This window comes from Thalassophryne amazonica, chromosome 5 (assembly GCF_902500255.1).
Source record: "Thalassophryne amazonica chromosome 5, fThaAma1.1, whole genome shotgun sequence".
Classification (NCBI taxonomy): Eukaryota; Metazoa; Chordata; class Actinopteri; order Batrachoidiformes; family Batrachoididae; genus Thalassophryne; species Thalassophryne amazonica.
Window position 1 is genome coordinate 26639751 of NC_047107.1, and position 15185 is coordinate 26654935.

At 44.5% G+C, this 15185-nt stretch overlaps 1 protein-coding gene across 1 annotated transcript; it reads right to left on the reverse strand.

Moving 5' to 3' along the window:
• Window positions 1-11256: 11256 nt before the first annotated feature.
• LOC117510211 (neurofilament light polypeptide-like) lies at window positions 11257-14903 on the reverse strand. Its single transcript, XM_034169830.1, has 4 exons — window positions 13773-14903; window positions 13578-13702; window positions 13059-13465; window positions 11257-11491 (listed from the first exon to the last, which is right to left on the reverse strand). The coding sequence occupies exons 1-4, from the start codon at window positions 14838-14840 to the stop codon at window positions 11298-11300; spliced, it is 1794 nt and encodes a 597-aa protein (XP_034025721.1). The 5' UTR covers window positions 14841-14903; the 3' UTR covers window positions 11257-11297.
• Window positions 14904-15185: the final 282 nt, after the last annotated feature.

Genomic DNA, 15185 nt, shown 5'->3' on the forward strand with positions numbered 1-15185 from the left:
GAGTGACGTGTGGGCAGGCTTGAGGATAGGAGATGTCCGTCCAGAACCGAGCCGGATCCCACACGGCCCTCACCACCAACGGATCTGAAGAACACCAGAGCCGCCAAGTCCTGGATCCCCAGGTGGCCACCGTCTCCAGCTGTCAGACCTGGTACTGCTGGCAGAGAACAGAAACAGAGTTGATGAGTGTGAGTTCGCACACTCAGTAATCCCACAGTCTGTGTTCTTTTGGGAGGGAGCACCTCCACCTCCAATCACACACTCGTGCAGCTCCTGTCTAACCACTTATCTGGTTGGAGTGTGAAGCGAAGCCGTCGCTGGTCACACCTAACGCCAATCCCTCAGATAAGGCAACACCACAGGAAAACGGCTGCAAAGCAGTTCTGACTATACTTTTACTGCAGAGAAAATTACCTCTTATGGTAGCTGATTTCTCGGCGAGGAGGTGGAGTTGCAGTCCGTCCTTTATGGTGACGGTGATGAGTTGTATGAGTGACAGCTGGTGCTGATGATGAGTGACAGCTGTTACTCCCAGTGGCTCCGACGCCCTCTCGCTTGAAGCCTGCACTCCAAGCAGGGCGCGATCTGGTGGTGGTGGGCCAGCAGTACCTCCTCTTCAGCGGCCCACACAACAGATAGATGATGACTGGAGTGCAGTTTGAAGCAGAAACGAGGTGTTAATCCGTGAACTGTGGCCAATGACGCATGTGTAGATGCAAAAGGCGGACCAATTTTTAGGGGGGACCGTTCAGTTGGTGACACCAGATAAGCAACAGAAAATCAATGAATGAATGGTTTTGGTGGTTTGAGCTCTCTGAGTGTAAATCTTATGTCACGGGCAAACATAGTAAAGAAACTGATGATTTAATGTGTTATACTGACGTTCATCTTAGAATTTCCATAAAAACCCAACATATTAATTAATGTTGGCAACCATCCAGGCAGACAACCAGCCCAAGCAGCTACTGTATCTGCCACAGCAATGTGACAGGTGAGTGTGTCCTTGGCCTTTTACAGTTGCTCGGATCGTCAACACTGAGGTAAGTGCACACTGGATTACACTTAGGGAAGTGTGTCACATGTCCATAGCATTACAGCTGATGTTCTTTCTTATGCTGATGTGAGTAAAATGCAGCTCTAATTCCAATGAAGTTAGGACGTTGTGTAAAATGTAAATAAAACAGAATACGATTTGCAAATCCTCTTCAACATATATTCAATTAAATACACCACAAAGACAAGATATTTAATGTTCAAACTGATAAACTTTATTGTTTTTGTGCAAATATTTGCTCATTTTGAAATGGATGCCTGCAACATGTTTCCAAAAAGCTGGGACAGTGGTATGTTTACCACTGTGTTACATCACCTTTCTTTCTAACAACACTCAATAAGCGTTTGGGAACTGAGGACACTAATTGTGAGTGTCAAGACTGGGTATAAAAGGAGCATCCCCAAAAAGCTCAGCATGAGATGGAGCGAGGGATTACCACTTTGTGAACAACTGCGTGAAAAAATAGTCCAACAGTTTAAGAACAATGTTTCTCAACATTCAACTGCAAGGAATTTAGGGATTCCATCATCTACAGTATATAATCAGAAGATTCAGAGAATCTGGAGATTGAGAACTTTCTACACGTAAGCAGCAAGGCTGAAAACCAACATTGAATTCCCGTGACCTTCGATCCCTCAGGCGGCACTGCATTAAAAACTGACATCATTGTGTAAAGGATCTTACCGCGTGGGCTCAGGAACACTTCAGAAAACCATTGTCAGTTAACACAGTTTGTCGCTGCATCTACAAGTGCAAGTTAAAACTTTACCATGCAAAGCGAAAGCCATACATCAACAACATCCAGAAACGCCGCCACCTTCTCTGGGCCCGAGTACATTTGAAAAGGACAGACACAAAGTGGAAAAGTGTGCTGTGGTCTGATGAGTGCGAATGGCCACACATTTTCTAAGTGCCAAACAAGTGGTGTCACACTCTGTTTTTCAGCCACTGGTGTGCGCAAATAGTTGTGGCAACAGGTGTACGAGGCAGCTACGATTTTACACGTTTTGCACACGATTCCTGCTTCATGCGCACTTTAAAGTTTGCTTACAGTCCACAAGTGAGTATAATCACAGACAGTAAAGAATCCTTGAACAGAGATGTTGACCTCTGAAGCCTCTGTATTTAATAAGCAACTCCAACCAGGTGGCCGCTGTCTTCAGCAGTCAGACCCGGTACTGCTGGCAGAGAACAGAGACAGTCCTGATGAGTGTGAGGTCGCACACTCAGTAATCCCACAGTCTGTATTCAGTAAGGAGGGAGCACCTCCACCTCCAATCACACACTCGTGCAGCTCCTGTCTAACCACTTATCTGGTTGGGGTGTGAAGCGAAGCCGTCGCTGATCACACCAAACGCCAATCCCACAGATAAGGACACACCACAGGAAAACGGCTGCAAAGAAGTTCAGATTATTACTCAATGTTTTGAGTCAGCAGAGAAAATTACCTGATTGGTTGATTTCTCGGCGAGGAGGTGGAGTCGCAGTCCGGCCTTTATGGAGATGGTGATGAGTTGGCTGAGTGACAGCTGGTGCTGATGAAGAGTGACAGCTGTCACTCCCAGTGGCTCCGGCGCCCTCTTGTGCTTGAAGCCCGCACTCCAAGCAGGGCGCCATCTGGTGGTGGTGGGCCAGCAGTACCTCCTCTTCAGCGGCCCACACAACAGTGCACCCATTTAAAAAAGTGGGATGAGCTGGCAAGATAAAAATTTCAAGTTGCTGACTGCGGATCAGTTTTGGAAATGTACTCGCAAGCATTCAAATAAAGCTAAAACTGGTAACACATCGAGTGCTTCCTTTGGCCCATTGAATGTGTGAAATGTCAATGCATGCATGAAGTCTTTTAAATGCTCGACAACATCCAATTGCACATCATTCAAACAACAATCACAATACTATTGTCAACAATATATATTGAACACCTCTACTGTAATGATAAATAATTGTCTACTTATTCTGTTAATTGGACAACTCTATGCTGGTTCTTGTGACGAGCTTGTTAAAGCTTGTTAAAATTATGCCCATAAGTGACTGTGATGTCTAAATTAAGAAGCAACATGACACCATGAGTGAATTGTTGCTATGAACGGTTGGGTTCAAAATGAGTGGCAGACCCTGTGTTGTCACTCCCTGCATTTATTTATTTATTTATTATTTTGTTATTCGACTGTTGTGACCAGAAACAAACACCTCAAACTCCATTTCAGAAAAGATTCTTTTCTTAGCTCTGCTGGCCGGTATTCCAATGAGGAAAATAAGTAATAAATGGATGGTTAACTGAGGGTGTTTCTGAACGCAAATAACCGTGCATGTGCACGTGCATGGTGGTTTAGAACATGTGGGATTTTTCATCTGCTAATGCTGATGTGCATACGACCGGTGTGCACCTGTTTTATAAATACAAATATTTTTTGTTGTTGTTCTTACACCCATACTAAATTTTGTTGGCATGACAGCATTCAGAACTTTTTCTACGCACACTTTGATAAATGCAGGCCCATGATCGCTCAGCCTTGGCGCATGTATCCCTTCCTAGTTAGCGCTGCAATCAATAAGAAAACACTTACAGTATTGCTGTCTCTTTGTGTTATGCAGCGTTACTGTAATTGTGGCCAAATTCATTACAATCATTAAACTGAGTGCTCTGCTGGAAGAGAGAGAGAGAGCAAGAGAGAGAGAGTCAGGACAAGGACTGAATGGCGCATGAAAAGGAGGTTGCATACATTTGACATATGCACCAAAGTGCAGCGGTGTGCATGTGCTATAAGATGATGCAATATTTCAAAGTCAAAATACATCAAAGAAAACTCCCACTTTGCAATCACTCTGTGTGTGTTTACGTAAATCTACGTGAGAAACAAAAAGAGAGCGAGGCAGAGGAGTGTGTGATTGCTGCATCTTTGCTGAATTCTTTCCACGTCTTCCATCAAGCGTTAGTGTAGCGGAATATTCTTTCTCCTTCTCTCCCCCCCGCCCCACCTCCTCCTCTTTAATGAAATAATGAAATTGCTCTCTCTCTCTCTCTCTCTCTCTCATTCTGTCCATCTTGCCTGATGCAGACACTTGGCTGGAGTCTGTGTTGCAGCAGCAGAGAGGAGCCATAAAGCTCTCAGTGCATCCTGATTTATGGAGCCTGATGTGCATGAGGGTGAGGTAGGAGACAAAACGCCACTGTCAGCTCACCGCCTGCCCACCGCCCGCCCAACACACCTTCCAGGAAGGACACAATTTGCTGACATATACACACAAAAACAAAATGCAACTCATATTCTGCTCTAAATTTTGGTGAAATGTTTTTATAAGATCACTTTGATCAGCAATCATGTAATCCCTTTACTCTATTTAATGCTGTGTTTACACATAGGCAGGACACGTTACGAATGTCATATTTGCGTCATTCTTGGCACATTCCTGACATTCTTAACTTGCCTTAATGCATCTGAATAGGTTTCTTAATAGTGTGTGTTGGTGCGTGATATTCTTGATATTCGTGGAGCATGTTTTTGGCTGTCAAAAATCTTGCATGAATGTCACGCACCACCATCATTTCGCCTCATGTCGTGGAGGTTGCAACTGAGTGTGTTGATCCGTCTTGATTAGCGATGATCCTTAATAGAGCGTGACAGCGTTCTTCTCTGATGTGCACACAATTAAATCCTGCTGCACTGCATTCAGTTTCACTGCTGCAGTATGCTGAAGAAGGACAGTGACGCCAAGTCGGCTAAAAGTTTCATTCCAGTGCTCATCAGCGCCCTCCTGCAGGTGTTCCACTTGCTGCATGTGCCTCATGTTTGGGAAAATGCGTGAGATGAGAGCCGCGTGGAGCCATACATCTGGCTCTCTCTGTCTCCTCCTCCTCTCTGCGCCACTCCATGGCACAGAGCCCAACTAAGCATGCAGTCAAAAAGTTCTTCTGCTGTGGATTTTGAGGAGCAAAGTGGAGCGATCTGAATTGTTCAGCAACTAATGGATGAATATAGGGGTGTGTGTGGAGACAGTTCACCTCATTTACAACGTGACAACAGCGTGGAACATTATTCTTGACCATGCGTAATGGTTCCTGATAATTCGCCAGCAACACATGCCATTAATTGTAACACGTACACTCAGCAAAAATATAAATGCAACACTTTTGGTTTTGCTCCCATTTTGTATGAGATGAACTCAAAGATCTAAAACTTTTTCCACATACACAATATCACCATTTCCCTCAAATATTGTTCACAAACCAATCTAAATCTGTGATAGTGAGCACTTCTCCTTTGCTGAGATAATCCATCCCACGTCACAGGTATTGTGAAAGTGTAGGTACACGGACCCACAACAGGGGGCGTAATGAATGGACAATGGAGAAAGGTGAATAACAAGTTTTACTGTTGTGAAACGAGCACAACGAATACAACAATTAACAATTTGGGGTCGAATCCGCTGGTGTCGTGTGGGCAGGCTCGAAGGTAGGAGACGTCCGTCTCAGTCGAACCGGAACCACCCAGATCTCCTCTGCCACCGAACCCTGGAAATACTGGAACCGCCAAGTCCCGAATTCCCAGGTGGCCACTGCCTCCGCTCGTCGGATCCGGTACTGCTGGCGGGAGAGAGCAACAACACACAGGTGTGGATGCGACAGCACCCAGTAACGGAGAGGGGAAGAGCCGCCTCCACCTCTTGTCAATGTATAGCAGGAAGGTGAGTACTTATCCAAGCAATTTAGCTATCAGTAGTCAGCAGTCCTGAAAAGGTTTAACAAGTCTTAGCTGGTTATTCAGAATATGAATGCAGAGAACGTTACCTCAGTCTTAAGGCGATATCTCGGCACTGAGGTGGAGACGCCGTCCTGATGATATACCCCCGGGCTGAGTGGAGTCAGCTGTGTCCAGTAATGGGTGACAGCTGTCACCCTGACTGCTCTCGTACGGCGGCGGCGCCCTCTGGTGCCTGGAGCCCGCACTCCAGGCAGGGCGCCCTCTGGTGGTGGTGGGCCAGCAGTACCTCCTCTTCAGCGGCCCACACAACAGGTGTGCCATATCAAGATGCTGATTAGACACCATGATTAGTGCACAGGTGTGCCTTAGGCCGCCCACAATAAAAGGCCACTCTGAAAGGTGCAGTTTTATCACACAGCACAATGCCACAGATGTCGCAAGATTTGAGGCAGCGTGCATTTGGCATGCTGACAGCAGGAATGTCAACCAGAGCTGTTGCTCGTGTATTGAATGTTCATTTCTCTACCATAAGCCGTCTCCAAAGGTGTTTCAGAGAATTTGGCAGTACATCCAACCAGCCTCACAACCGCAGACCACGTGTAACCACACCAGCCCAGGACCTCCACATCCAGCATGTTCACCTCCAAGATTGTCTGAGACCAGCCACTCTGACAGCTGCTGAAACAATCGGTTTGCATAACCAAAGAATTTCTGCACAAACTGTCAGAAACTGTCTCAGGGAAGCTCATCTGCATGCTCGTTGTCCTCATCGGGGTCTCGACCTGACTCCGTTCGTCGTCGTAACCGACTTGAGTGGGCAAATGCTCACTTTCGCTGGCGTTTGGCACGTTGGAGAGGTGTTCTCTTCACGGATGAATCCCGATTCACACTGTTTAGGGCAGATGGCAGACAGCGTGTGTGGCGTCGTGTGGGTGAGCGGTTTTCTGATGTCAATGTTGTGGATCGAGTGGCCCATGGTGGCGGTGGGGTTATGGTATGGGCAGGCGTCTGTTATGGATGAAGAACACAGGATGCATTTTATTGATGGCATTTTGAATGCACAGAGATACCGTGACGAGATCCTGAGGCCCATTGTTGTGCCATACATCCAAGAACATCACCTCATGTTGCAGCAGGATAATGCACGGCCCCATGTTGCAAGGATCTGTACACAATTCTTGGAAGCTGAAAATGTCCCAGTTCTTGCATGGCCGGAATACTCACTGGACATGTCACCCATTGAGCATGTTTGGGATGCTCTGGACCGGTGTATACGACAGCGTGTACCAGTTCCTGCCAATATCCAGCAACTTCGCACAGCCATTGAAGAGGAGTGGACCAACATTCCACAGGCCACAATTGACAACCTGATCAACTCTATGTGAAGGAGATGTGTTGCACTGCATGAGGCAAATGGTGGTCACACCAGATACTGACTGGTATCTCCCCCAATAAAACAAAACTGCACCTTTCAGAGTGGCCTTTTATTGTGGGCAGTCTAAGGCACACCTGTGCACTAATCATGGTGTCTAATTAGCATCTTGATATGGCACACCTGTGAGGTGGGATGGATTATCTCAGCAAAGGAGAAGTGCTCACTATCACAGATTTAGACTGGTTTGTGAACAATATTTGAGGGAAATGGTGATATTGTGTATGTGGAAAAAGTTTTAGATCTTTGAGTTCATCTCATACAAAATGGGAGCAAAACCAAAAGTGTTGCGTTTATATTTTTGTTGAGTGTACTAGCAGGTTGCAGCAGCTCCTGAGGACACCTGACGCCTCTGCCTCAAATCATCACATTCCTGATCAGCAGCCAAGAATGTTTACTTCATGGCATTCGTGACTTGTCGGTGTTATGTGTAAATGCAGCATTAGCAGGATTATGTCAAAACTACTGCACAGTTTGATGAAATTTGCACCACAGATAGATATTAGGCCTTGGAAGACTCCAATCAGTTTTGGAGGTGAAATTACTGTTATGCAGTGATGCCAGTAACGCGTTACTCTAATCTGACCACTTTTTTTAGTAACGAGTAATCTAACGCGTTAATCTTTCCAAATCAGTAATCAGATTAAAGTTACTTCTCCATGTCACTGTGCGTTACTATTATTTTTCATTGTGGGTCGATAGCAGCATTAAACTTGGTCTGTGGGCAGGAGGTCGGGGTTCGACTGAACTGCACACTTTAAGCGAGCTGTGAGCTTTTCATCCGCGGTTTTTTGCAGCTGCTCGACTCGTCGTCTCTTAAAGCACGGTGATCAGCACACCTGCACTAAGCTTTACAAAGACATTTTTATGCTTTTTTCCCTCCTTTATTTAGAGCTGAGCTGAGCCGCTCCATATCTGCACGTTAAAACAGCTGATCCTCCGCGACGCGTCAACAACTAACACTATTTTCCACTCAAATGCACCTAAACTCTCTTTCTGAGGACCACATGATGTGAAAACACAATAAAACTTTCTTACCTGTAAATCTGGTCACGTTTTCTGCATAAATAAATGTTATCCATTCTTTGTGCTCAAACGCCAAAGCAGGGGCGAATCCAGATGGAATGGGGGCGTGGGGGAGGGATGTGCCCCCCTCACAGCACCCCTAGATTAAAGGTCCAGTTTTGAAGCCTTTTTTTTTTACTACAACTACTAATACTACTTAAAATAATATTAATTTCTACAAGTAAAATATTTAGAGAGAATTTAAATGTTAGAAAAATGCTAGAATGAATTTAATAGTTACATTTATAAACAATGTAGGTTCCAAATTGCAAGTTTTACTGTTACAGTGCTGTCAACAGTTAAATATGAGGTCAAGAAAGAGGTCTTTATTTTACTTTTTATAAAACAAGTATTTATTTTCATTGAAGTCAAGAAAGGGTGACTATAAAGTAAGTTTTGGCAAAACAGGTATCATTGTCACCTCAGTCCTGCTTTTGATACTGTTGACCATAAAATTTTATTACAGAGATTAGAGCATGTCATAGGTATTAAAGGCACTGCGCTGCGGTGGTTTGAATCATATTTGTCTAATAGATTACAGTTTGTTCATGTAAATGGGGAATCTTCTTCACAGACTAAAGTTAATTATGGAGTTCCACAAGGTTCTGTGCTAGGACCAATTTTATTCACTTTATACATGCTTCCCTTAGGCAGTATTATTAGACGGTATTGCTTAAATTTTCATTGTTACGCAGATGATACCCAGCTTTATCTATCCATGAAGCCAGAGGATACACACCAATTAGCTAAACTGCAGGATTGTCTTACAGACATAAAGACATGGATGACCTCTAATTTCCTGCTTTTAAACTCAGATAAAACTGAAGTTATTGTACTTGGCCCCACAAATCTTAGAAGCATGGTGTCTAACCAGATTGTTACTCTGGATGGCATTTCCCTGATCTCTAGTAATACTGTGAGAAATCTTGGAGTCATTTTTGATCAGGATATGTCATTCAAAGCGCATATTAAACAAATATGTAGGACTGCCTTTTTGCATTTACGCAATATCTCTAAAATCAGAAAGGTCTTGTCTCAGAGTGATGCTGAAAAACTAATTCATGCATTTATTTCCTCTAGGCTGGACTATTGTAATTCATTATTATCAGGTTGTCCTAAAAGTTCCCTAAAAAGCCTTCAGTTGGTTCAGAATGCTGCAGCTAGAGTACTGACGGGGACTAGCAGGAGAGAGCATATCTCACCCATATTGGCCTCTCTGCACTGGCTTCCTGTTAATTCTAGAATAGAATTTAAAATTCTTCTTCTTACTTATAAGGTTTTGAATAATCAGGTCCCATCTTATCTTAGGGACCTCGTAGTACCATATTACCCCATTAGAGCGCTTCGCTCTCAGACTGCGGGCTTACTTGTAGTTCCTAGGGTTTGTAAGAGTAGAATGGGAGGCAGAGCCTTCAGCTTTCAGGCTCCTCTCCTGTGGAACCAGCTCCCAATTCAGATCAGGGAGACAGATACCCTCTCTACTTTTAAGATTAGGCTTAAAACTTTCCTTTTCGCTAAAGCTTATAGTTAGGGCTGGATCGGGTGACCCTGGACCATCCCTTGGTTATGCTGCTTTAGACGTAGATTGTGGGGGGGTTCCCATGATGCACTGTTTCTTTCTCTTTTTGCTCCGTATCCATCACTCTGCATTTAATCATTAGTGATCGATCTCTGCCCCCCTTTACGGCATGTCTTTTTCCTGTTTTTTTCCCTCAGCCCCAACCTGTCTCAGCAGAAGACTGCCCCTCCCTGAGCCTGGTTCTGCTGGAGGTTTCTTCCTGTTAAAAGGGAGTTTTTCCTTCCCACTGTGGCCAAGTGCTTGCTCATAGGGGGTCGTTTTGACCGTTGGGGTTTTTCATAATTATTGTATGGCCTTGCCTTACAATATTGAGCGCCTTGGGGCAACTGTTTGTTGTGATTTGGCGCTATATAAGAAAAAAGTTGATTGAGTTGATTGATTGTCATGTTGAGGTGGCAGAGTGTTGTTGTCAGCAGCTGGGAAAAGTAACTAAAAAAGTAACTAGTAATCTAACTTAGTTACTTTTACAATTGAGTAATCAGTAAAGTAACTAAGTTACTTTTTCAAGGAGTAATCAGTAATCAGTAATTGGATTACTTTTTCAAAGTAACTGTGGCAACACTGCTGTTAGGATTTAAACCTTCAGTGAAAAACAGCCTCCGGGCAAACTAAAAGTGTCCTCCCTTGCTTATCAGTGAGTCACACAGTTCAGATACTGAATTTTATTTTGTGCTTGTGCATTTCTGTGGTAAATGCTTGTTGATTTAAGCTTTTATTGCAGCTGTAACTGTGTATGAAATGAAAAATCTTACATCAGTTATAACTTGACAAGTCTTTATTGGCGTTAAATTAATGACAAAAAAAAGGTCTGACAAGCATTTGCAAGTAAATCTGCAGAAAACAGTGTTTCCACCCCCTCACGTTACATTCTGTCTTCAAAGTTAGTCGTTCATTGCATTAGTTGTTATATACTTAGCACAATTTATTTGCAGGTGCAGTGTGCACGTGTACATGTCAGTGGCATCTCCTGTGTTTTTTTTCTTGGTGGGGGTGTGGTTATTTTGTAGTGAGACAGAAGAATAAGTGTCCAAATATACAATGCAAAGTAAATTGTCTGCTAGATCGAGGTTGTTAATTCACACATACAATATACAGAAATAATAGGAGTTACGCTATTTAATCGGCCACACCTGCAAATTGGAAAAAGTGGGAAAGTTTAAAGGCAAATGAATTAAAAATATTACATAGTTTGCAATAAATGACATAGTCAGGACAGAGCTAATATTATTTTATTTTGTTATGTGAGTAGCACAAAACCAATTTTCAGGTGGGGGTTATGGTGGAATGAATGAAATACTTAAAAGGGGGGCTGGAGCCCCATCAAGTCCCATTGATACATGCTACAGGTCACTTAAGCAGATCATGTTGTATTGATTTCAATTACATTTCTGAACATGGAGCACCAATGAAGATTTTTTTTTTCAGCTAAAATGCCAGTGGTTACATTTATTGAAGCACATACATTTAAACATTTTTATCTGTTGTTTTTGGGATTTTCTCATCGGGATCTGTCACGGCTTCTTTTTCAGCATCTTCTTCCTGCTCCTCATCACCTCCTGCATCACCATGCTCCTCATCGTCACCAGCCTCCTCATCCTCTTGAGGTTGACTCCCTTCTCCTCCTTCTTCATCCTCTGCCTCACCACCTGCCTCTTCCTCTGAATAATCACATGAGAAATGACAAAATCAGTTTAGAGCTACGTCTTACATGAACGTAAATATGAAGAATGGGTCACATTGTGTATAAAGAATTAATAAGTTTTTAATCTACAGATTGTTGATGCTGTTGTTAAAGTCTCACACTTCTTTGACTGCTCATAAACAAACAAACTTTAAGCCTGAAAGGCTTGTTTTAGACTTCTGTGACATAAGTCGGGGAAGTCCATCTATGTGACACGCCCACACGGCCTACGAATGGCAAACATAGGCAATTTTCATATAATTTTTAGAGGCACACAGAAAACCTTAAGGATGTATATAATCTGAGTAGTTATGGGGCATGTTTTTGCCACAGATTGTAACATTTATTTTTACAACATTTGCACCGTAAATTTGGTGGTGTTAAATACCAAATAAACTCAGTCACAGTGTTAACTCCACTGTGTTAGGGTGGATATAACACTATGACAGAGATGATCAAGTCTTTTTTTATACAACACTACGGTGGAAGTTGATTTAACACTATTTTGAGTGGGACCAAATACACTGAGTCACCCTGCTAAATCAACTCTGTTAGAGTTGATATAACACTTTGGCAAGCTTGATTTAACACTGTTTTGTGTGGGACTGAGTACACTCAGTCACAGTGTTAAATCTACTCTTAAAATTAATACTCCACTACAACGGAGTTGATTTAACACTAATGTAGGAACAACTACACTCAGTGCTAAATGAACTCCATTAGAGTTGATATTACACTATGGTTGTGTTGACTTAACACCGTTTTGAGTGGGACCAAATACAGTTAGTCATTGAGTTAAATTCACAACAACTTGTTGTTGTGTTGTGTTCTGTATTGTAAACCTTTTTGGTAGAATGGCCTAAGCAGTGGGTCACCCCTTTGAGTCTGGTCTGCTTGAGGTTTCTTCCTCAAATCATCAAACGGAGTTCTTCCTTACCACTGTCACCTGTGTGCTTCCTCTAGGGGTTGGTAAGGTTAGACCTTATTTGTGTGAAGCGCCTTGAGGGAGGTTTGTTGTGATTTGGTGCTATATAAACTAATTAATTTAAATTACATTAACTCCACTGGAGTTGACCAACTCTGTTTGAGTGGCACCAAATGCACTCAGTAAGTAAATCCCTTCAGGTTCTTCCTTGTTTCACTCTATAGAGTGAAACAGCATATCCAAGGTGGATCATCACTCTGATTTGGCACAAGTTTTACACCGGATATCCTTCCTGACTCAACTCCGCATTGCATTGGGGCTTGAAGCAGGAACCTTCTGCTCAGGAACACTTAAGCACACTTAACTGCTTGGCCAACACCCTGACCCCAATATCCCTTGTAAGTGGAGACTTGGAACTCAGGACCAAATACACTCAGTCACAGCCTTAAATTCACTCTATTAGAATTGATATAACACTGTGACAAAGTTTATTTAACACTGTTTTGACTGGGACCAAACACAGTCACAGTGTTAGGTCAAATCTATTAGAGGTGATCAACCATATTAGAGATGATCTAACACATTTAAAACATGGGAGTAAGAAAACTACCACACTAACCATCTCCATCAGCTTTCTCCCCTTCTTCCTCTTTACCCTCTTCTGCTTTCTCTTCCTCCTCCTCCTCCACCTCTTCCTCTTCTTCTCCTCCTTTATCTTCACCTTCCTCCTTTTCGTCCCCCTGCTCCTCTTCCACTTCCTCGTGGTCTTCCTCTTCCACCTCTCCTTCCTCTTCTTCGTGAGGAGGACTGGCCTCCTCCTGCTGGGCTTGGCTGGCAGATATTGTCTCTTCTGCAGAGAGTGTCGAGCTGTACAATCGTGAGCTCAGTAAATACGCCGGCGCAGAGCTGAACTGGGGCTGCATGGAGACCTGCGTTCTTCCATGACTGTACTGAGCTGGGGAGTAGGCACCAACCAGACCTGGACCCGCCACATTCAAACGGTTTTCTTCTCCTTCAAGCAGCTTCCTAAGTAACACAGAGGAACAGAATTCGAGAATAAGAAGTTCGGCGATTGGTGTGGGTGCCATTCGAAGCTCATCATGCAATATCTAAACATTGGGTTTTATACAATACTGACCTGTAGGCGGCTATTTCAATATCCAGAGCCATCTTCACGTTCAACAGATCCTGGTAATCTTTCAAGTAGCGAGCCATGTCGTTCTTGTTTGCCCTCAATTCGTCCTCCAGTTGACTTATTGTATCCTGTAGTCAAGAGATTCAGATTGTAATCACAGAAATGCTTTAAAATTCCACTCCCTTGTTTCTGTCTTACCTGCAGTGCAGAGATCTCCGCACTTTGCTCCTCCTCCACATTTTGTAACTGGTTTTCCAGAGCTTGATTCATCTCATTGCAGGCGTCAATCTCCAGCGTCCGGGTTTTGAGCAGGCGACGGTATTCTCCTGCTTCATCTTTGGCGCCGCGGACGGTCTCTGTGTTCTGAGCCGCACCGACTGTCATCACGTTCATCTTGTTGCAGAACCACTCTTCAGCTGATTGAAGGTTGCGCTGCGCCAGGTTTTCGTACTGCACTCGGATGTCACGGAGAGCAGCCGAGAGGTCAGGTTTGGTGACCTCCATCTCTACCGACACCTCTGCGCTGTACTGTACTTGAGCCTGCAGCTCGGCGATCTCACTCTCACATAGGTGTTTCAGGAATCCCAGCTCCTCTAGCAGGGTCTCCACCCTCTTCTCGAGCTCAGTTTGACCCAGTAGAGCCTCATTTGCTTCGTGCCTGGCATCCACTAGTTTTCCATCCACATCATTTCTGGCAAGCACTTCATCCTCATAACGTGTCTGCAGGTTCCTCAGAGCCTTCTCAATCTCATCGTTGTTGTTTTGGGCAGCTTGCTTTTCATTGCGGGCCTCTTCCACAGCGGCACGGAGATGGCGGATCTCATGCTCATAGAGTGACCGCAGGTTGGACGGTTCCAAGTGCCTGTGCCTGAGCAGCAGGAGTTCAGTCTCCAGCAACTTGTTCTGCTGCTCCAACTCGTGGACCCTCTCAATGAAACTCGCAAAGCGATCGTTCAGGTCCTGCAGCTCGGCTTTCTCCTGGGTTCTTATTACTTTGAACTCGCTGCTGACTTGAGCTGCTTGGTCAAGGCGGAGTTCAGCGGCAGGTGGTGGAGAAGAGAGAAACACGGAGGAGTAGGTGGAGGCGGCTCGGCTGTGTGTTGGATAACCTCTGCGTGATGAGCCATATGAAGCTACCGGGGCAGAGTAGCTGGAATATGCAGCCCTGGAACCTAGTCCTCCATTGGCTCCATATCCTGTGCTGCGGACAACTACTCTCCTCCTGTAGGCAGATGGACGATAGGGGTCGTAGCCAGCGGAACTCATGACTTATGACAAGACAAGGTGCTGTGTACGGAGGAATATAGTTGAGTTGACTGCACAGTGAATCTGCATCACGCCGGCTTTTATAGCGCCAGTGATGACTGTGACGTCTCCACGGGCATGCTGACAGCACCAATCGATAACGGAGCTTGCCAGCCAGTCTGCTGAGAGAGATACATGGGGTGGGGCGAAGATGAATGTTGGGATGGAGGAGGCGGGGATAATAGACCAAGCAGCAAGGGACTGCAACGGGGGGGGGGGGGGGGGGGGGGGGTCCACAGAGGACAGACTGTGTGCTGTTACCCTAAAACACTGCGGCAGTGGTTGCAGTTTGTCAGCATGAATCTT